Source organism: Oculina patagonica, chromosome 7 (genome assembly GCF_052425735.1).
Source record: "Oculina patagonica isolate OP01 chromosome 7, crgOcupat, whole genome shotgun sequence".
NCBI classification, from domain to species: Eukaryota; Metazoa; Cnidaria; class Anthozoa; order Scleractinia; family Oculinidae; genus Oculina; species Oculina patagonica.
The window spans coordinates 16,721,695-16,745,159 of NC_135764.1; the positions used below are offsets into that span (position 1 = coordinate 16,721,695).

The 23,465-nt window shown below is 38.6% G+C and overlaps 2 protein-coding genes across 2 annotated transcripts in view; one reads left to right on the plus strand and one right to left on the minus strand.

The window, feature by feature from the left end:
• Positions 1-271: 271 nt before the first annotated feature.
• On the plus strand, positions 272-6,585 carry LOC144659900 (uncharacterized). The gene is made up of 8 exons (XM_078520419.1): positions 272-1,004; positions 2,620-2,843; positions 3,560-3,756; positions 3,880-4,175; positions 4,470-4,600; positions 4,940-5,108; positions 5,396-5,556; positions 5,929-6,585. The coding sequence occupies exons 1-8, from the start codon at positions 595-597 to the stop codon at positions 6,468-6,470; spliced, it is 2,130 nt and encodes a 709-aa protein (XP_078376545.1). The 5' UTR covers positions 272-594; the 3' UTR covers positions 6,471-6,585.
• Positions 6,586-17,442: 10,857 nt separating this feature from the next.
• The window catches only part of LOC144660781 (peroxisomal trans-2-enoyl-CoA reductase-like), a 46,418-nt gene continuing 40,395 nt past the window's right edge, over positions 17,443-23,465 (minus strand). The window contains 6 exon segments of the mRNA XM_078521507.1: positions 17,443-17,586; positions 18,069-18,183; positions 18,809-18,913; positions 20,905-21,001; positions 21,519-21,600; positions 22,184-22,349. Of these exon segments, the coding sequence (XP_078377633.1) occupies positions 17,537-17,586; positions 18,069-18,183; positions 18,809-18,913; positions 20,905-21,001; positions 21,519-21,600; positions 22,184-22,349 (615 nt within the window). The 3' untranslated portion in view covers positions 17,443-17,536.

Below are 23,465 nucleotides of genomic sequence, written 5' to 3' on the forward strand. Positions count from 1 at the left end.
CTGTATCAGGCAGATCTACAAAACGCCTGGACAGTCCTTGAGTTCAATTGCGAATACGAACTGCCCGGCTATTGTTTGGTTAGCTGCGTCATCGGTCTTTATTGGAGCCGAGATGTCGGGATGCTGAAATGTCAAGTTTTTGACTTTGTTTTTATAAAGTTCAAAGAGACAGCATTGATGACGCGCAATCCAAAAAGACTAGACTAGAATGGTTATTTTTCTGAATAAAATGTGCTGTTTCGTCTATGTTGCAAAGAGTTGTTTTAATTTTGGCTTCAGACACGCGCCCAGGGCGTGCTAAGCTACAAGCTAAATCGTACAAAATCTTTTTGTTTATTTAAAGAAAATAATTATTGTGATCACGGGGTGCTGGGATGAGTCACACCGGAAATTGGTGATTAGCAGTTTTACAGCTTAACAGTTCCTGTGGCTTCTCACAATAGGTTTGGTGACACATCAATCATTAAAAAAGCTCAGTTACACAATTATTGACAGTTGTTGATGTACGAGTAATCTACAAAATACGGTCGCGATCTTCTCTACTTCATTCGTGTCGTTCATTTCACAGCTGTAATAGCTGCAGTACAAGCCACGATGCCTTGTTCAAGCTCGGTAGCCGTTGTAGCCCTGCTTGCTGTTGTTATTCCGTGCGTGGTTTTCTCCGAAGAGATTCCAAATCTTCAACCCGGCGATGATGCTCCCTCGTTTGTACTTCAAGCAATAGATGTCAAAATTGGAACGAATGATGTTCTTCTCAAGTACAAAACAGCCAACGATTCAAACATCCACGGGCCTATCTTGTTCCTGGCGCACACCAATCACTCAGGGTTCTTGGAGCGCCTTTTGTCCGATCCAGATTGCTTCAAGGAGCTTTTAGAGAACTCTCCGGACAACACAAACTACGTGTTTCTTTTTTATGCGACATCTACATCCACAGTCAGAGCTGTTGCTCAAGAGTATGCAAAGAGGTTTTCTTCGACCTTGGACGCTTATTATAGGAAAAGGTAAGTGCTAACCCTTGAGGTTTCTTTTTGTTGTATTTCAGTGTAAGAGAGCAATGCGAACAGAAAAATGCATGATGTTAGAACCGTGCTTGAATTTGTCAGTGGAGATTATTAAGAGTATTCTGAGTCCTTGACATTTTTAAAATCAATCTCGAAATATCCCCTCAAGAAAGTGGGCTTGAACTAAAAGACAGAGGTCTGAATATGCATGCCTCTTCAATGAAGACGATAAACTGATGGCATGGGTCAGGCCAGAGACAGGAAAATGTTAACACTAAATAAACAAACTGATACAGCGTAACACGGAGAACGCGGGAACTCCACAAACCACCAAGGTTTATAGCTTCTGCCCGCATTCGTGCGCCGGAAACCAAAATTTCACTACGTTTTATTTCTAACGGAAATATCTTTTAACAAGCTACTCAACGTAACAACTAGTCACTTAATAAATCACGCGGACTAAGGTGTGTTCAAGCTCAGTTTGATTTTGCTGTATTTTTTTTAAAGTACATCTATAAAAATCAGAAAATTACACTGCATCATGGAATCAGTGCAACATAACACTCGTTTTGTCGACAATTTGAGATCATGGTTTGTACAGTTGATTTAACCTTTTGATAAAGACTGGGAGGCAAACTTGTTTTGAATTGTTTTTCAGCTGATGTATATATTAATTGCCTATATGCTGCAATCACTGAAATGTACACCTATGGCGCATGAATGTATAAACTAAATTGATACTTGAAGAGTATCCAGTGTGTTGCTTGAACGATGCATGCTCTAAATCAGTGGCGTTTTAAAACAATTCTCATTCTGGCAGAGAGCCATGCGCGTACAGCTTTGAAATCTTCCATATATAATTCTTGGAGTACTTTTTTCTTGGGGGGGGGGGGGGGGTGGGGGTACTCAGACACGTTTTGGGTGGGTATATGCCGCCCGCGCCCGGACCTCCAAAGTAGCACCCCGTTTTAGAAGAATTTGCATCCAAAATGAACACCCAGTTTTGACTGCTGATAATTTGAAACGTGCATACGTTCGAAATATCATACCCCGTTCTAGGAATCGTCTCTAAAATGGATACCCCGTTCTAGATCGGGAGCCCAAAAAACACGACCCCGTTTGGCGGCACATACTCACGTAGAGGTAATTTTGGGGGAATACCCCCGGGGGAAGGAGGGGTATCGGATAAAAAAAAAAGACAATTGGTTGAGTGGTTGTAAGATCGATGGATTTGTGAAAAAACGTACCTTTATTCAGAAAGTTTGGAGAATTAAACAGGAATTGAATCGCGATCTCTTTGTTCATGGCCAACGGAGCTTGTTAAATTAGAAAATAATTACAGCTACGCGTGATTTGGATGTCGGCTCATTTTGCGGTATCTAAAAATAACCTGTTTATGGAATTGTTAAGCCTCGACTTCCCTGTCCTAAGCACAGAATATCAGTTTCCTTCAGACGTTATGCATTTTAGATTTAATTTGTTTTAATGGTGGTTCCAAGTACTTTGAGATAAACGAAAAGAACATTCCCTGATTTATGACAATCCTCTTTTAAACGTTCTTGTCATGATTATTGAACTGACTTTGAACGAATACATTTTCGTTGTTTTTTTGTAGATATTGGAAAGATTCAAGTATGTCAAGCCGTGTGCGCAGATTCTCAGTCTCCTTTGGGCCAAAACCTTTCAAAAAGTCTTTCTTCGAAAGCTGGATTTCACGGATGTACTTCGCGACATTTCCCGTATCTACGCTAGGGAATTGGATCCCACGGGTATTATCCCAGTGGTACTGCTCCGGTCATGGGTGTGGCTTCGATCAGATTGTCATTGAAAATGCTAAAGGTAATTTTGGCTCTTTGGTATTCGTTTATGATATAAAGAATTAAAATGTCGATTAACAATAATGCGAAGGAATTTTGTAGAAACTTAGTTTCTTTGCCGCAGTCATAAATATAACACAAGAGCTTTCTCAGATTACCTAAAATCAGACTAAAAAAAATCCTAACTAACCTGTCTCTAAAGAAACTTTTCGAACTTGAACATTTTAGAATCACCATAACATATTTACAATTCTTATCCTATATTTGTCTAAGATATTTAATATTTTAATCCATTCATTTCTTTCAACTGATTTTCGCATATTTTTATTGTTATTTTTATTTTCTCGACCACACTGTAAACTACCGGTATTCCAGTAATTTGTGTTCTCCAATTAAAGAGTTTATGGAATCTCGCCAACAAAAACCTGATGTAAATAAAATCTTATTTCAGTGCGAAAATTGAAAGTTGAAGTTAGAGTTAGTACGTGATTGCTACCTCTCGGCTAAAAATTCAACACTACGCAAGCTATCAAATAATTCTCTGAGTTATTTCTCCACGACTAGCTCATAAAACTAAGAACTTTACACGTTCCATTGAGGAGAATTTAAAATGTTTATACTAACCGAGGCTAAAACAGGAATATTTCGTCCTATCTTAAATATGACGAGACATTAAATATCTCGTCATATTTTAAACGTTGGCATGACATTTATCATTGCTTTATGTATCTATTACAGGTGGAATTCATCTCGTGTCAAAGCGTTTAGATGCTCGCTATGATTGGCTGCCATCCCCCACTACACTCGACAAATATGGTCATCTGTTGGTGGTGTTTGTTGGTGATGCTTGCGATTCGAACATGTTTATCAACGTACAGGATGATTATCTCGCCCTCGTTTCTATGGAAGGCGCAAAATGTTCATATTTTACAAAGGTTAGTCACCTCCCTTTCACCTTTCAACACATTGTAATTCCTTGGAATAAGGCCTTCAACGAACAGGACTAGCGTGGTTGCCTTGTCTTTCTAATATCGTATGTTATCACGTTATTCCTGTAGGTTCAAAACTGTGAAAAAAATGGCGCCCGTGGTGTTCTGGTGTATGCGTCTCCGTCCCAGGCTCTAGTAGACATGAACTGTAACGGCTCAGAATGCAACACACAGCTCAGTATCCCAGCCTCCATGATCCCATATGACGCGGGAGATGAGTTGAGAAGATCTATTGATTTGTACGTCCGTTTTCAGACCACACCCTCCGATACTTTTGTATTTGGAATTGATGGAGAAGAAAAGGTTCAAGAAGGCGGCTGGTTTTTGTATCCCTCTATGCGCTTTCTGGCATTTCAGGCCCAGTGGTAAGCTGTTGCCTTTGAATTAAAAGAATCTTAATAGCATCAAAACCACTGTTTTTATTTGTAGCTGTTTGCAAGCCTGTTACTTTACGTTTAAACTCTAGGAGTTTAATGAGTTTCTCAAAACAAACAGTTGATCTATCATGCATTGTTTTCAAATCCAATTTATTTATACCTTTTGAAACTTTCGTGTTATTGAATTGGTTTGGCAAGGACAAGTGGCTTTGAAAAGGCTTTAAAATTTGGGCAGCCTAGAGTTTAGATAACATCAGTCACTCTAAATTTTTTACAATGCAGGTTCAACTACAAAACGCAACTTTTAAAGAACCTGACAACAGGGGATGCTGTAGTAATCAATGTGTTTAACCACACGGTGATGCAAGGAGAGAAAGGAGTCACTGCCACAGTCGATCTACCGTCAATTGATGGTAAGACTTGCTTTGTTACTGACATTCGGTTCGCTAATGTATCCCAGGTAACAAATCCGACACAAGTCACAACCGACTGCTACTAAGAATAAGTTTCTACAGCAGAAAGTGAATGGAAGTTTTGCTACTCCCCCTGAATGTTATGCGAGGCCACGGTAGATTACCTCCACCAAATAGCTTTCCTCAGAGTTCCCGGTGGGGAGACGAATTGTGAAATTGTAATGTTTTGTTCTAGAACGTAAAATGGCACTGTTCAGCTGTAAATTCCGCTCGACCTTCAATAATCAGAAACACGCAAACCATGTATCACACGTGATGCCTTTTCTTTTCTCTCCACAGACCTCCAGGAGTATGAACACGTGGAACTCGACTTCTCTTTGTCCTGCCCAGGCTCTAGAGATGACACATGCGCACATTGGGATCACGTGGTACAGTTATACGTTTGCTGCAACGCTTCCAGTGAGCTGTGCGGCCTGGAACTAGGGAGATGGATAACGCCTTTTAGACGGTAAGTATCTAGATGTCTACCAACCACACATTTTAAGGCTGTTATGGCTGAAAAACATGATCAAAGAAATTCCTAAAAACTAGTCAAAAAGAGACGGTTTCCATTGGGCAGTCAAGTGGTATGAATAATTAAAAATGAACAACTCAGTAATTAGAGGGCCAGAAGGGCTTCGCATTTTATTCATTCATATTAGCAAAGAAAATTTTCAAACTGCAGCTCGGAGGGGTAATGAAGAAGGTGGCATATGAGCTTTACAACCAAATTGACATTATCTCTTTTTTTCGCAGACGCATCGGACGCTGGTTGACCCCGGTAAAACCGCTGATTCCACTGTTACAATCCGCAGACTCCAGTTCCAACAACAAGTGTAATTTTACAATAAAAACAGTTCCTTGGGCGATGGCCTGGGTTCCATCACTTAACATCAGACTTGTTAACAAAGTACAAGGTAATAACTATGCAAAAGCCATCCTTCCTTGATAAGTAAATGTCGTTTTATCATTCAAATACATTACTATGTTTGATCTATGTGTGTAGTCGATATTAAAGAGGACACCACTAGAAGCCAATAATAAGAAGTCTCCATCTTGTATTGCGATGCGCGCCACAAAATTCGCCAGTAATCTATTTTTAGATTAAATTTCGCGGGAAAAATGACATGAAAAGGATATTCCGAAGCGATTGCAATTCTTGCTATTTGTCAAAAAGGCGTTTTTTCTTCTAATCAAAGCGTTCTCGTCTGGTTTTCAGTGATCTTAATACGTTTGTTTATATAAAAATATTATCCCTTTTTAATCGCTACTTACCATTCCATTTACAGTGTTGCGACAATACAAGACATTCCATGCAATGGACAAGACACTAGTCCCGTTTGAAATCGTGCCGCTCTTCCGTGGAGGAACGTTCGACAAAAACTACAACAGCAAATACTCGCCATTTACTTTCGTTCCTCCAAGAGACACCGAGAAAGTGAAACTTGTTGCCACAATTACAGGGCACGGCAGCGACAACAACAACTGCGCCGAATTCTGTGTCACGTCACATCACTTTGTAGTCAACAACAAGCAGAATTACAGCCGCGTGTTCAAAAACGCAGGCAGTGCTATGGGCTGTGCAGACCGAGTGCCTGAGGGAGTGGAACCTAACGAGCATGGCACGTGGTTATATGGGCGTGACGGCTGGTGTGATGGACAAGAAGTGATCCCGTGGGTGGTGGACATAACTAGCGCACTTGTTAAGGCTCCAAACAATACAATAGAGTATTTTGGTTGGTTCAACAACACAGATCCTAACCCCACCCGTGACCCTGGAAATATCATCATGTATTCTTACCTGGTCTACTACAAGTATCTTAAACCGTGAACTGAGAACAATACTACAGTTTTCCGTGCCATGGTTTGTAATATGAATACCGTAAATTGCCAGTTTTAACCTCTTTTGATAAAAACGCCTTTCATAGATAACATTGCTCAAAAGGGAATTCACCTGTAAACTCATTGCCTTTTCTCGCAAGGATTTTATTTTCTTTAGATTCGTTAGAATTCAGGTAAAAAATAAACGAGGTAAACTGTATTCTTTGAAAGACAAGATCAATATTACTCGCTTGGCACAACAGATTGCATCCGTGTGGCGAAAAGTTTTCCCACGAAATTTTAACTTGTCATTTTTTTTTTTTTGCAAAAGTATAATCCCTTTGGGTACACGTAGGCTTATCTAGTAATTCTACGAACTCAACTTAATTCTCTGGCCGAGTATACGATGCCCATTTCATCAAATGCCGCATTAAAACTTTTTATAAGCCTCAAATAAAACAATATATGGAAGTCCAGCCACTAATTTTCTAGATGATAACATACTACTCTAAGAAGATCTAAGAACAGTAAAACAGAAAAAAAAACAGTAAAATGGTAAAATAACCGTCATAAGCGGCCATCTTGAAGTGCACGTGCTTATATGCAGAGGCAAGCTAAGAAAGAAAAACAAAAAGACATATCGATGCTGGGAGCTTATGCCAGCCTAGAGAACTTCACGTTTTGTTACTGATGTGGAACAAAAATAGACATTGCAAAGGGTGCTTGTCTCTACAAAACGGAGGAAATATTAAAAACACGGTCCTTTTTAATAGGTTTATAGTTGGTAACGTTTTCATTAGTTGTCTATTCGTATTATTTAGCACAAGTTAAGATAATTTTTAAGTTGGTTCCTTTTCTTTGTGTATATTATTTTATAACGAGAGGAAATCAGCTGAATCGTATAACAAGGGAGATAAAACAAAATAATTCTAATTTTCTATAAGCTGCATAAATCTCAAGAAATTTCAAGATCTGTATTGTAACTAGCAATATATTTGTAATACACTAGCCTGTCTTTTCTAATTAACAATAAGACTACGAGCCCGAGTCATGAGCAAATAGTCAACGAGGGCGCCGAGTTGACATCGCCAAGAAAACGAGGGGACAATTGAGTAGAAACCAAAGGATGCAGTCCAAAACCAATGCTTAAAGAAAAACAAGAAAATTACCGCAAAGAGCTACTCTTGCGCGCGACTTTCATCGGCGAATAGAAATCAGTGGGAGAACCAATCAGATCGCGGATTTCAATAGAACACAGCTGAGTTTCTACTAAGGAAAGTTAGAAGGAAACGTATTTATCAGAATAGCAAGAACTTTTCAAACATGAGACCTTTTTATGTTTTAGATCTTAAAAAACTTAGTTGTACTTTATTCAAACAATTTAGAAATCTTTGAGTAAATGCCACCTTGTATAAGATAATAGGCCTAGTTATACTAGATGGGACCACGTGCATTCCGAAAATAAAGTAATCAATATAACTGCGTTACACGAGTGTTTAATTAATACAGTAGTTCAGGGCCGGGTTGTTCGAAAGCCGATTAACACTAACCCAGGATTAAAAGTTTATCGAGGGTTCAATTTCTAGTGGATAAAAGTGTTTTTATTGCTTATGTTTTGTGGAGCTTGAGATTAGTCGATGTCAAAAATGGAGGACAGAAAATATAAACAGAAAACCTCAATGAGAAGTTAATAAACTGAAATCAAACTTCACACTAATCCTGGATTAGCTTAATCGTGCTTTGAACAACCCGGCCCAGCTGTGAAACAACCAAAAACAAACAAACAAACAAGCAAACTGCGGTTCCTTGCAGACCATCCAAAATCTTCCAAACATTAATTTCGCAATAGAATCGATTGAAATGAAAATTTTCGTTAAATTCGTTTGGAAAAGTTTGGTCACCTGTGGAGGTCGTTTCTAATTTTCAGGAAATTCCAATGTAGTAAAAACCCGCGAGTAAGAACCTGCATTTTCCCAAGTTAGTCCAAACAGGTTCTAAGATTTACATGGTTACGAATAGAATCTTAAATGGTATTCAACCTTTTCCTTAAATGAAATTTGCAATATTTGGGTATCTCCCTTTGTGTGACCCCCTTATACAGATATAGATATGTGATTGTATAAATGAAAATATATTTATAATTTTCAACAATGGCATTTACATTGCAGCTAAAGTGATAAGGCTCCTAAGTGGTCGCGCGCTCGTATCCAGACGTCGGAAATTCAGGCAAAAGCTCTGAGAATCGAGGTTGAAATTCAGGCGAATTTTATTTTTCCTGTCCCCTCACCCATCCCTCAACAAAAAGTAAAATAAAAAAAATAGAAGATAATACATGGTTGCGCGGAGATATAAAATTTATCTTTGAGTGTTCAAATCGATACGAGTGAGCGCAGCGAACGAGTGAGATATCGATTTCAACATGAGAAGAGATATCATTTCATATCTAAGTGATTATATTATGCCTGTTCAGTTTAAATTAAAATATTTATTATTGTCTTTGAAAATAGCTGCAACAAGATTTGTTCGGCTTATGCTCCTAGAAGCTACTAGAGGCGGCGTTTTTCTCTTCATTGTTTTACGTTGTGGGTGAAAAGAAAATCACCTTTTAAATTTGACAATTACAACTTGAAAGTAACTGATGAAAGCATCCTTTTTTATGGCGGAAGATGAGAATTTACACCAAAGAAAGAGTAAAAGTTGTGACCCGTTTAATCGTAAAGCAAGCCTCTAAAAGATCAAATAATATTCTTAGAAATGTTTGCTGTAAAGAGAAAAACAAAAGTGATAACGAGTCAGTTTCTTTGTGCAGATCTATTTTACAAACATCTGCTAACCTCCCTGGGCTACTGCGTCAGTGAATAGTTTACATTTTTGGCGTAATAGTCAGGATGTAGCTTATACAGTGGCAAATATACACAAATACACTGTAAGAGTTTAGTAGTAAGTATGGCAATTTTGGATGCTTTTCGTGCAAGCGACCTCGTTTGAAATCGAAGGCTTTGTTCTCATCTGACAAATTTAATCGGCTCTCTTCTCAGGGATTCAACGAAAAGGAAAGAACAGAACAACAAATAACACTTTGATTTAACATGACTTCTAATACATTGTTTTGAAAGACACATTTCACCACTTACTACCACAAAGACACACAGCTAGCTTTCAGTTTAGACCGAAACGTTATAGTACAACCCTGTATTCTAATTTTGTAGTGTCAGCCGGCGAAAAGAAATCTTTACATTGTATTGGCTTACTTGTCATCACTGGCTTCATGAACAGATGAAGTGTTTTGTTTTAAAGAATCATCGCTGTTAATGTTAGCAAGTCCGCTTTGTAGTACTTGACTCAGTACCGCTGGGGATGAGTGAAGTCTCGCCCGGCGTCGGACCATGTCATTATTTTCAGGACGTTAAATTTTAGGTAGAGCTAAACTCTTTCGATGTTTAAGCGGTGCAGGGAATTCTGCGCTCTTTTCTTGTCTGTATGGTAAAGGCCACACCACTAAGCCTTGTTCAGTGGTTTGTAATGGCGGTAAACGTTTCAATTCAAGGAAACTCATGGGTGACCTTGAAGCATACTCAGAGTGCCTTCGCTGATATATTTTTTCCTCTCGTTTCCCCGTGTTTGTTAGTAAGTCTCCTTTATCGGCAACATGTGTTTGAACTGCACTTCTCACACTCAGCTTGTTTTCGCTGGTTTTTCCAGGCTCCATTGCCTTAAGCTCGCGTCTTAACGAAACAAGATTGCGTTGAATATTTCGCATTTCTCGTTGCTCTTCTTTCGCAAGGTTTCCGAGCGTTTGTCCAAGCCTTTCCTTCTCTCGTTCATTCTTTAGTTTGGCCTCGACAACATTTTTGATAAGTTTACGACGTAAAGCCTGTGCTTTCTCGTCATTTTCCTCGTCTTCAGCGACTATCATGACTCAGTTGCACTTCCGTGTATCCAAAAGTGCTGTACAGCGAATGGTGTAAAATTAACGGTTTTGTGGTGATCTCGTTTATCTAATCAGTGGTATCACATAAACTTCTTTCGAAAAAATAAATAGAACTTCCAAAAGATGTAAATCATTTATTTTGTTTTTCAAAGCAAATCAATAATTAATTTGTTGCTACCAGTCGGAAGTTTTGTTTAATGAATGTTGTTTCAGAAATACCATTCTTCTGCGGTTTTCTGCTGAAAACAACACTAGGGAAAGCATTTTCTGTTACGACCTGATTTAAACAGAGGAGAGTTTCTTAGCTGTTTAACTTCTTAAACATTTTTCGAGTAATTTGGCAACAATATACTGAACAGGGTCTTAAACAAGAACCAAATTTCACACCATTGACGACAAAATAAACATGGCTAGCAGGTGTTTTACAGATTTCATAGCATGGACTGTTATCCAATCACACCAATCAGATCTGTTATATTGTACAGACGCATAATCTATTTGGGCGGAACTGGGCAGGCAATGTTTACACGGGCATAGCACATTCTGTTACGCGTTTAGATAAACATGAGTCTTGAACGTTCTAAAATAACCTGTTCTATGCTCATAAACTTTCGTTAATGCAAAGCCCAGAAACGAGAAAACAGAACTGTGAAGGTTTTAGAAAATAAGTCATGAACGTTTCTTACAAAAAAACTTTTTTCTATTTTTATTTAAATTGTATTTATTCAATGAATTAGTGTGAAGCATCAGCTATATAGTTTTGGGGCATTTGCCAAATCCTCGAAGATGAACCTGAGGACTCCCATTTTATCCAATCAGATAGTAGAAAGTAAATTCGTAAGCACTTGGAAGGGTGTGACGTCACCTTGCCAAATAAGGATAACTTGTATTATTCTAGACTCCTTAACTACATTTGACAGGGACCCCAATGGGCGGCGAAGCGACCCGTCTGCCCTCTGAGCACCTACTGTAACAAATGATCTCATCGCGTGAGCTCTTAAATCGAATGACGTGACTCTCGGACATGTTTTCTCTGTAGGATAGCATTTAAAAATAGATGGATTGACACTCGTAGCGATAAAAGTCATCAAGAAAAAATGTTGTAACTCGGTATTTATCAAGTTGTTCAGGATTCTTTGCTCAGATTTCTCTCGATTCGGAACGCGTCGTGTGTCTACTCAATGTACCAGGGATATTAAAGGATTCTGCTCAAGAATTGTGGTCGTGGAATTTGTTTTAGGAATTAATTCACTCTGACATTTTACTGGTGCCGAGACCCGGGAACTCTCAAAGGAAAACAATCATGGTCTGAGGCAAGTTTGCAGAAGAAGAGAAATGACGGATTTAAAGCATAAAGTTAGAGTGCGTGCTGGTCACAAGGGATACGTAACGAAGACTATCACCGATGCAAGGGCACTCATCAATTGTGGAGATCTAGATCAAGCGGATTTAATTAAAAAAAGCTGAAGTCCCTTCAATCTATTCTACGAGACAAGCTCGCTGAAATCAAGAGATCGTGAAATCGCTGATGAAACAAAAGAGGAATCTATTCAGATTGAGAAGTAGTCGACAGCTGCGAATTCGCTTCGTCTGTTTATGAGTGCATTGCAGATATCGAGGCTGTGTGCTCTGCAAGAGAAAAAAGTGGGCAAGAAACTCAACCCTCTGGTGCTGGATCCATTCCAAGTCAACTAGTCACTCCAGCTATTGGAAATGCTCCCACAAAGCTTCAGAAATTGGAATTAAAAAAGTTTTATGGCAATGTTTTTCTGTTTATAAATTGTTTTGATTTACCATCTTGGGAAAAGAAGCGGAGTGAGCTTAAAAGGAAAAGTCCTCAATACAGCTTTTATGGCAATAACTGATGCATTTCTGACGGCATTATTTAATCTCGTCCCCAGAGTTCACTTTCTCTTCAGCACCAAGAACGCAAACCGCTGGAAGTCTCCCGTCAAGTCCGATGTTTGAGCATGCGCAGATAGGCTTATAGATTGGCCAAAGTGGATGCACTAGCAGTGCAAATTTCAAAGCAAATATGCGTCCCAAATTATGCTTCTAGAATATGCTCACAAATGAGATCATATAGAGGTGGCAAAACGACACCAAAATGATGTAAATAAACTGTGTGAATATTGATGGCAGACACGGCGTCAGCTGTCCAAATTAGCTGCTCGCATCTCTAACCGTAATGCCCCAACGACACAACAGGCACCGGGCCACCCATCAGAAAGTACACCAAACACAAGAAATGCTCAAAGTGCATTGCAGCGAGGCTCGTCACAAATTATGCTTTTAGCTCCAATTATGCGCAGAGTGCTCATTTTAGATTGTCAGCTAATCAGATTTGAGCTTTAACGACCGGGAGTCTTGGCAAGAGTGCGCGTTCTTGATGTTGACTAAACGAAAAACAAGCTCTGGGGAGGAGATTTGGCACGACTTCTTTTCACTGGTGTGTGTTGTTGTTATAGAGCATGCGTGGTACATTGCTGGGACAACACGGGCATAAGCTTCCCTCCCAGGCATGCTGCTGGAGCTCAGGCCTCACGGAGGATTCCCGGAATGTCAAGGAAGGAGGATTGGGTAAGAGGAGCATGGGTGATGGTGGCACCACAGGTCCCGGATGAGTTCCATCATGATTTGCTATCTTGAGTTCTTTACGCAATTTAAATCGCCTGTTCTTGAACCAGGTCTGTGGGACAAATAAACGAGAAATAATAAAGAAGAATGAAGTGAGCTGATTAATCAGAGTGGTATTTTTTTTCGTATGATTGGTAGGACGTGTTGAAGGCAGTCGAATGAAATTTCTTACATGAGGTGGTGTGCACAGGTTTAGCTTGAGAGAGGCTAAAAATCAGAACAGAGTTTATTCGTTGCTACCTAACGCCGTGTTCACACTTATGCCCAATTATAGAGCACTGGTACCTGAGCAGCGGCAAAAAAGAAACTGGAAACCAAAGTAGGCAAGCACCGTTAAGTGTTGGAGTACAAGGTCTCTATCTTGCACACGGAGACCGTGAAAAAAATGAACTTGAAAAAAATGGTGTTTTCACATATCTTTATACCTGACGGATGTTACTCGTACGGTCCAAGTTCGATCTAGACATCCACTACTATCTTTGCTAAAAACATAAGATAGCGATAATAGCTCTACGACTGAAAATGATTTTTTTTTTTATAAAAGGACACTTTGACGATAAAGATAGCATAATATTTACCTGCACAATAACAGGAGAGAGGCCAAGTTTTGAGGCCAGGACGTCCCGCTCTTCGCCCGTTAAATACAAAGATGAAAGGAACGAGTTCTCAAGGGCAACTTTCTGATAAATTGAAAAACGCGTTCGTGCGATCTTTGGCTTGTCAACAACAGGCGTTGTGTGTTCAGGCTGTGATAACAACTGCCCTGGAGTAAAACAACAACGGTTAGTCACTTGTCATGGTCTGTTATTTTTTGACGAATACATGGATTTCATTAACAGAACAATTTGCGAACTAATCGGACTCAAACTATGCCAGACTGTAGTTTGATAGCTCTGGCGAAAGTGAATTACGGACCAGATACGTCAGTTAAGAAAAACGACAGAAAAGAAAATTTACACAACGCGAAACTATTGTTTGCTGATTTTAAAATATTATATAGGCACAACCATAAAAACTGATTTTAAATGTTTACAGTAGAAGTTACTAAGAAGTTTAAAAATCTCGGTGACTATGACAATAGGTGAGACTCTTTACCAGTTTATAAGTAGAAGATAAAATATGAGCGGGAGATCTGTATGGGCGTTTACAATGGCGAGCCGATTCATTTGTGAGCCATTGTAAACGACCATATACAGATCGAACAACTCAACGACCTAAGCCAGAAAACGCGCACAGTCATTCAAACCGTTTTAGATATGAAATGTCGATTAGGATATTTGAGGGGACGTTTCCAACAAACTCGTTGGCTTTAATTGAAAAGGAAGGAGATCTTTCGCGCTGTAACGCGCGTACGATTTCTTATCACTAAAATAATTTCAATGTTATTCGCTATTTTCACCGTTCCCATAATACACCTTGTTATAAACCTCCCAAAATTTTTGCATAAGCATTGTTTTCCATTTCTCTTGAGATTTATAATCGTCCCAGGGTAAAATTGAAAACAATGCTTATGCAAAATTTTGGGGGATAAACATGATGTATTATGGGAGCGTGAAAAAAGCGAATTGCAAAAAAACACAAAAGAAAAGAAAACAAACCAAACCAAACAACCAACAAAACAGAGTCAAACCGACCACGTTTTTTCATAGTCTACACTGTTTTAGACCATAGAAATGACGCAAAAACGTTAGAGTGATTTTAGACTAGAGTATAGCTGTTGTTTTCCTAAGAGAAAATAATGACATCAGTTTGCTCTCCTCAGAGTCTCTTGTGCTATCATAATAACAAACAAGGTCGAACATTAGGGATGTGCTACGAATTTTTAAGGAGCAAAATATGCTAGCTGTTAATTCTCTTTCAACGACAATTTAAGGGAAAGTAAAATTTTGTTGTTGTTGTTGTTTTTAAATAACCCCGAAACATAGTGTACTTGAACAACATTGGCCTTTTTCGAGAAATATTTTTGTTGATTATATTGTTGCATATTACTAAACCATTAGTTTGCAAAACTCGAAATTAAGTATAATACCCTGTTTAACGTTACATTCTGAAATAAATTGCAAGTGATCCATGTCCACCGGCTGAGATACCGAAATTAACCCTGAGTGCCCTGGATATTTTTTTTGTTTTCTGTGGTAGCGGAATAGAGAATCCCTTTTTATGGCGCAGGCAGCGCTGATATCTTTTGCACCACAGTCAGCAAAAACTGGGAAACCAACGATGAAAAGATTTTGTTAAGATACTGATTTTGTTTTCTGCGCTGAGCAAAATCGATTGGAGAGCAAATCACAAAGAAAGTCCATGTCGGTAAGGTATTGTGAGCGAGTTACTCACCCTCCTCCAGCAATTTACTTGACCCACTTTCAGGCATTGGCTTTTCAGCCCACGAGGAAAGAGATGCTTCATCATAAGACAAACCAATTTTTTTGGCAGGAGTTTCGGCCATCATACTTGCGTCCTCAAATTAAAGATCTTTCACCAGAACTGAATCTGCTTTGATGGATTGTTCAATTTACAGTTAAGTAGAAGAGGCACTTGCCAATCATTGGTCAGTTCATTACTGACGTAAGAAATATGAGATTGTTTTTGTTCTTACGTCATGATGAAATACGGGAAAATGATTTAGCTGGTTTGAAAATTCCAAATAATGGTTACGGTTACGGTTTTTCAAAACACCATTGATTGAGTTGAAATGTATATTACAGTGAAATAACTCAAATTTCTGCGGATTTATTGCTTTTCTGGTCTTAATATAACTCATGTTGTGTTTGTCAGTTTTGTTTTTAACGCTCGACAAATTGCCATTACGTTACTAGGTAATTAAGTGGATTATAACCGACCAATCGTGTAAGGTCGCTTCGTTGAAGACTTCTTAGAATTTGCGAATGAAACAATGCTACCTGAAACAACGCTGTCACTCTACATCCCTTAGTGTCAAACACCGACACGTACAGTGATATCCGTTGGGGCCAAATCATTAAATCCCCCTCCCTCCTTACCCAGTAGGTAATAAGAAGAGGGAGGCCATTATACTTGGGTGTGATAACAACTCCCCTGGAGTGACGAATAAAAACGTTTATAATCCATCGCACATTTTTTGCGCGCGCTTTGGGTCTTAACACATCACGTGATGTAGCGCGAAAACTAGGAACAGCAGTTGATATCTCCCAAGTGATTTTCCCGTTGTCGTGCACGTTTAGTTTTCATGCCGAGTAAATTTTCAAATTGAATAGAACTCAGCATTTTAAATAGACCAACAATATTAATTTTTTCAATGCCGACAGAATTACCTTGCCGTTTAAAGAAAAAAGTTTAAGAAAAGGTCTCCAAAAATGAGCGGCCTTGCATAAAATTTTTGAAGGATAATAAACACAATAACCTCTATTTGGCTTCAAAAATATGCACTGATATTTGTCCTTGGACGTTATTAGTTCCTCGCAAATCACAGTTTTCCTCAAGCTTCGCTCTCGGAAAACTGTTCGCTTCTCGTAACAGATAATGCTGGCGGTCAAATATCAGAGCATATTTTCAGGCCAAATGGAGGTTATTGTTTATTTAGTATTAACATGGTGTATATTACGTAACCATGAATTTGATTAGTCTGCCATCATTGACGGTACATTAACACGGTTGGAAATACTTTTGCAATATATTCAAAAACAAAACTTACAGAATTTTTTCACTCTCGTATATTTTATTGGCAATACACTATAGTTTAAGATATCGGTCTTGGCCTGTTTTTTTATGAAATCTGGATCGCAAAAAATTTAGGTTGAAGGTCGCTTCCCTGAAGACTTCCTAGAATTTGCGAAAGAAACAATGCTACCTAAAACAACGCCGTCACTGATTTTATCAGTCTTTCGTGTGTGTGAGTGGAGGGGGCAAATCGCCTGTGAATCTTTAACCCAGTAGTTTAGGTTTAAGACTCCTCACCCCCTAGGCTGCGTGACAGGCGTAGAAAGGGGCGGGAAAAGGGAAAATTCACCCCTCTTCCCCATCACTTTTCTTGCGTCGCTGGATGTCTTATATTGAACTTGGTAACGCTGGTGGGACGCTGGTACCGTACTTTAAGCGATACATATTTGCGCGCCAAACATTCCCTAAACATTTCACTCTCTGCTTCAAAAACAAGCCTATAAAACTGCCTAAACTAAAAACAACAAGCGGTAAAATTGCGAGCAGGCTCTCTATTCGAGCGCCGAAGGCGCGATCCTGCGAGTGCCGAAGGAGCGAGGCGGTGAGCGAACGACTCGCGCCTTCGGCGCTCGAAGAGTTCAGTTCACGTTGCCCCCGAATAGAGAACCCCCGAAAAATTCGCGATCATTTACCATAAAAGGTTTTTTCCTGTCCAGCTATATCCCCAAACACTCATGTTTACACTTACAGATTACGTGTCGCAAGTTTGAAAAACTGGTTTCTTTGATTTTTTGTTTTTATTATCTTTCATTCTTGTTCAATATTTACAACATTTCGTCTATTTGTCACTTCATATGAGATGTTTGAAGCGTCTAACCATCACCCTCATCTTTCCAAGTGTATTCTGGTAGAGCACACTTGTCTGAAACAGATACAAACAAGGAACGTTCAGATTATGTTACAGGTAGCATGGCACTATATATGAACTGGCTTGTACGGATTCAAGACTTTTCCACGCCATATTTCATTTCACAAGTCATGAAAACACTAACAGTTACACATCATGGTGGATACACAAATCTATGCATGTCATGAGAGGGGGTGGGTGGGCGCAGGTTGAATTAACTATGTGATTAAAAAGTTTGGCTAACACGAAATTTAATTGAAAGTCAACTGGCTATCGACGATTCACTTAACAACCAAAAACTTGTTGTAGCTTGGGCAAAAATTCGGGACTAAACAAATCACCCATTTAGCATAACCGTTTTGGGATACAAAGGCTCCATCAATATAATGTCATTCCCGAGGGGCAACCCCCGACGGACCCACCCACCGCCCCCGCGCGCCCGCCCGACACCCCCAGACACGCGCTCTTCTCTACGTAAAAAACAAACATTGCTTTACCTGGAATTGGTAAATTATTAAGAAAGACTTTACTTGAAGCACCATCCACCTGAATTGTTGTTCCTGTTATATAAGAAGCAGCTGGTGACAAGAGGAAACTCACAGTTCCTGCTACCTACAGTACAACAAAACAAGGTTTTACAAATACAAGAATTTTTCATTTTACTTATGATACTTAACTACTCTAATCACACTTTAATTTTACTTTTAATCAACGATCTATTGCACTTGATATAAAAAACATATACACTGTACATTGAATATGTACAGAATTACAAAAAAATATATAGAGGTTTTCATATACCCTTAGTAATTGATACCTGATGTTAAATGAAACTGTATAATTTAGTGCTATATTTAGCACGACAACGCTTTGTATATAGCCAACTGGTCTGCCTCCTGCCAGTTGGGATTTTTAACCTTGTTATGTTCATTCAAAATTATTTGTTTCCTCTGTTTCAGTGGCATGCCTGTAAACTAGCTATCTCGTTGAGATATGAAGCTAAGTGCATGACCACTATAAACATAATATTTATTTTTATTTTTTTATTTTATATTTTAGTTTTTAGCCAGGTTTCCTATGTACTTTTTACATTTTTCTAGCATTATAACACAAGGGCGACAGCAGCCCTAAGATTTGATCCAAGATTTTAAAAAATTACACTAAATACACTGTTATTTTATGTTAAATTCCTTTGTCTTGGCTTGGACATACGTGTAAGGCCATGTTTAAATCTTACCTCTGCTGTGGTTCCACATCTCTTGGCAGGCAGCATACTATTTATCTTTTGAAACAGCTCAGGGTCAGGATAGTTCTGTGCAGCAGTTTCAGAGTACACCACACCCTGTATTGGGACAAACACAAGCCACACTGATCACTAACACAGGGTTTCAAAACAAGCCAGCGACTGCTGGAGTTTGGCCAATAACTTAAATTTATATGTCGCCAGTTACTCTGGTCATAGAAATCTGCTCGCAACAAACAAGCTCGGAATCACAGCCGCCTACTCATCCAGTTACTGACACCTACTTCAAAACATTTAGACAGGACAACTCGGATTAATATTAATCGGATTAATATTAATCCTAATGATTATTATAATCCATTAGGATTAATATTAATCTTATGTAAGATTAATATTAAGCGGATTAATATTAATCTTAGCTTTTTCTTCGCAGCTGGTAACGATTCCCTGTCGGTAGGTCTCCTGTTTTGTAAAAGAACATGCCCACGGCACGGATTCGCTGACCCAGAGGCGCTTGATCCTTTTCTTTTACTTCTAGGGTCAACAACATCGTCTAATCTAGCTTTAGCATATTCAAAAGTGATCGTCATGTGACAGATGTGATTAGTGACTTATGTCCTGTCAACAACAAAAAAGTTTATTTGAACTGTAAAATTACAAAGAAATGTTTAAACAATAAATAAATTAAAAATACATACAGTTGCTGGTCACCCAAAATAACTAAAAAGCTAAACTAGTTGGGTGACCACCATTTATTAATTTAAAATAAACACAACGTCAGAAAAGAGGCATTTTACATTTTACAATTTTACACAATTAATTAAGGTGGTAGATTACAGAACAAATAATTCTTAAACACGTATGTACAACAACAACAACCGCAAAAAGATAATAGTAAAAAGAAAAAGGAAAAAAAAATGAAAAATGGCAGAAATACCAAAATTAAATTATTAGTAGAAAAACTTAATAGAAATTAATGAAATGCAATGATAATTCTCTTTTAAATGAATAAGGAGATAGAATCTTAAATCTCTCATCAATTTCATTCCATAATATAGGTCCGTCAGTCCTGTGTTGTAAGTCTGCAGTTTGTTTGTCATATACATATCTGTCAGATAGTCAAATAGACATATCTGTTATCCAAACATTCAAGGAATTTTATCAGGATTATAATAGAGATTAATATTAATCCGGATTATGATATTAATAATAATCTAATCCTTCCAATTTTTTGCCGTGCCTTAATCTATTACTGGATTATAATAATTTATTACTGGATTATAATAATCCTATTAGGATGATTTTCGAGCATTGTAAATGATACTTTCATACAAATTGAGATAAACTTGAAAAAAGTCGGCTCAACGTTTTTCAAGTTGCCCGAACGCAATCCGTTTTAACCTTCTAGAATTTTGCCCATCCATGCCCCTTTTTTGCCTTTCTGTGTCTCTTTTGAGTTGTTCTACAGTTTAAAGCTGTTATTGTGACCAGATGGTCTGAGTGTCGAAATTGCCTAAAAATGTGTGACATAGCCCCTTTAAACCCAGTGCGAGCATCAGAAATTAGAAATGAAATGTTTCAGTGTAAAACACAATAACTATTTGGCATCATTATTCATATCAGCAAATTATAGAAAACTCTGGCTCATGGTCCAATTCTTGACTCAAAATCATTTTATATGCTCCAAAAGATAGATCTAATGTCCCTAGACTCGGATTTTTCCTCTTTAAATACTAACTGAATAACAGTCTAGCCATGAGATCAATACGAAAGCAGATTGTTGTTACATCAAATTCTTGAGGAGAGTGGAGTTCTTCATGTACCCCGGTATACTGAATAAAAATTCTGGGGCGGGGATCCAAGAAAAGATAAAAACTTTCACGGTTGGGGATTGCCGCATTCTAGTCCCACGCATCACTTAGACTTGTTTAGATACTGTAAATAAAGGTGAACAAAGCATTGATTAATACTGCCAGACTGCAGTCAAATGTCAATGAACAAATAATACTCTTGAAAGTACAGCATGCTCCTTCATAGCATACAAGACAAGCACATACAGACAAACAAATCAATACCGTGATCTAACATACTGGTGCCACACAGTTGATCCTGATTCCCTGGCCTATCCACTCAACAGCTAAACTCTTGGTTAAGTTTTGAACTCCAGCTCGTGCTGCTCCAGTGTGCCTGCAGTATGAAATTTAACCATATTTAACAGTATTTAACCGCCGACCGGTTAGCTCAGTTGGTAGAGCCATGGACTACAGTGCAGGAGGTCTCGGGTTCGAGTCCCAGACCTGACCAACACTCAGGGTCTTAAAATAACTAAGGAGAATATGCTGCCTTTGCAATAACATCTGCAAATGGTTAGAAATTCTCGTCTGCTCAGATAAGGACGATAAGCTAGCTGTAGGCCCTGTCTCCTACATATTCAGCGTTAAAGTCAGCAGGGGGCATAAAAGACCCACACACTTATCGTAAAGAGCAGGGCATGTAGTTCCCGGTGTTGTGGTCTGGTCTTTGCCCATTGTACTGTGGTTTCTTTGAAATGCTCGGAGATATTAGCTGTATAAGCTACTCTTCAAATCCGAAAATATAGAAAGTGATGATGATGATGATGAAGATGATGAAATGAAAATAAAATCAAGTCAAGCTTACAGACAAGTGTTCATAAATATTGTATTTCAGTCAAGTTTGAACTTACGCCAATCCAGGGAAGCCTTTGCTCATTTCCGCAATGATATTTACAATGGAGCCCCCATTGTCACCCATCCATAATCTGAAAGCTACAGACAGCCACACATGGTCAGAAAAGCTACTTTGTAAAATAAACAACTATCAACAAATATGTAAACTCGACCCAATTCTGTAAAAGAGAATAGCCCAAATAAATGATGCTCCTTGTTTCTTCTCTTTTTGCATTTTTGGAAACTGGAGAACATGATGAGGGTCACAAACTTTGACCTACATACGTAACATGTAAAGGTCATAGTGCGTCGCTCCTAGATCTGAACAAATAAACCTAAATGCCTTTGAGTGATACATGCACTATTGATATTAACTTCAATAAAAGTGCTAAAATGCTAAATAAAAATGTACATACTTTATTTAGTGAAGTCTATTGGATTGTGTCTTCTAAGTTTCGTGCATGCAATCGATTATTTAATAATAATAATAATAATAATAATAATACTATCAGTTACAGTAACGAAAAGAGTAACAGGAAAATTAACACCCTTCTAATAAAATTATTCTGTCACATGTAAGAGCACCCGATCTAATACGCCAATTTGTGTTTTGAATATCTGTTGTCACAAATTATTCTCTTGGCTACAACAAGAATGTGTGAAGTTTAAATTAATTGTTTACCTTCTTTGCAGCACAGGAATGTGCCATTCAAGTTAGTGTCTACTACAGCTTTCCAACCCTTAGAGGACATGTTTGAGACAGGTGACATAAACTGGCCTCCTCCATTATTAACAAGAAAGTCAATTTTACCATAAGAAGAAATGGTTTCCTCCATCAAGTTTGTTACCTAAAGATATGTGAAGCATTGATACAAAATAATTTATTAATATAATACAGTGCAACTTCCTTCCATTTTCCACAGAGTTATAGAAAACATAGCCTTTGACTCCTTTATTACAGAGTTTGTTTTTGCAAACATTCACTTGTGTTGCTATATTACTCTAGATATGGAGACAGGGTAGGGATTCCTAGACCCCATGGGAGGACTATCAACTTGTCCAAACCTACCTTCCTCCCCTGGGTAGATTGGCCAGCTAAGTTAAGGTCATGGGCCTCAGTGGTGGAAACTCTCCTTTTTATCTTTGGAAAAATTAAATTTTACCCCTAAAGGACACCAGTCTGGGCATGGTTCAAGCTTTTTTTGACCTACTAGTACCTCTTAGCCTGGGTTAATGCACTAGACTCTGGAGCGAGCGTTCTGGGTTACTCAAGCCCTAGCCAGGGTCATTGTGCTGTGTTCTTGGACAAGACACTTTACTCTCACAGTGCCTCTCTCCACCCAGGTGTATGAATGGGTACCGGCAAATTCATTGCCAGGGGGGGAACCCTGCGATGGACTTGGATCCCATCCAAGGGGAGTAAAAAATACTCCTAGTCACTTCATGCTACTGAAACCAGGAAAAGCTTCACCCTGATGGGCCACTAGGCTCAAACACAGACAACCTGCCTCTTAGCCAGCTTGCCTGCAGCCATCACCTATTTCCTTCATAGGAGAAGGCTGCACGTAGGCTAGTACATCTAAAAGATACCACATTTCATACTGATTGGTCTTGACCACCAACACAGTGTGACGGCGCTTTAATTTTTTCACATGCAACCCTTTACAAAACCTTGACTGCTAAAAAATATTGGCGTTCTGTCCCAAACACGCTAACTACATGTAAGTGAGACCAAACTCAGAAATTTTCATCAATACCCAGGGCTGCAAATATTTTTTTCACTTGAAAGGACATATGTCAGGCTACTAAGACACCATCATAGTCGGACAAAACAAAATTGTGGTCGGACAGATTTTTATTCATCGTTGCCATAAAATGATTTACAATAAAAAAAAAATGGCAATACATCATGTCCGACCATAATTGGGATTTCGTCGGACATTAGCAAATTTTGGTCAGCTAAT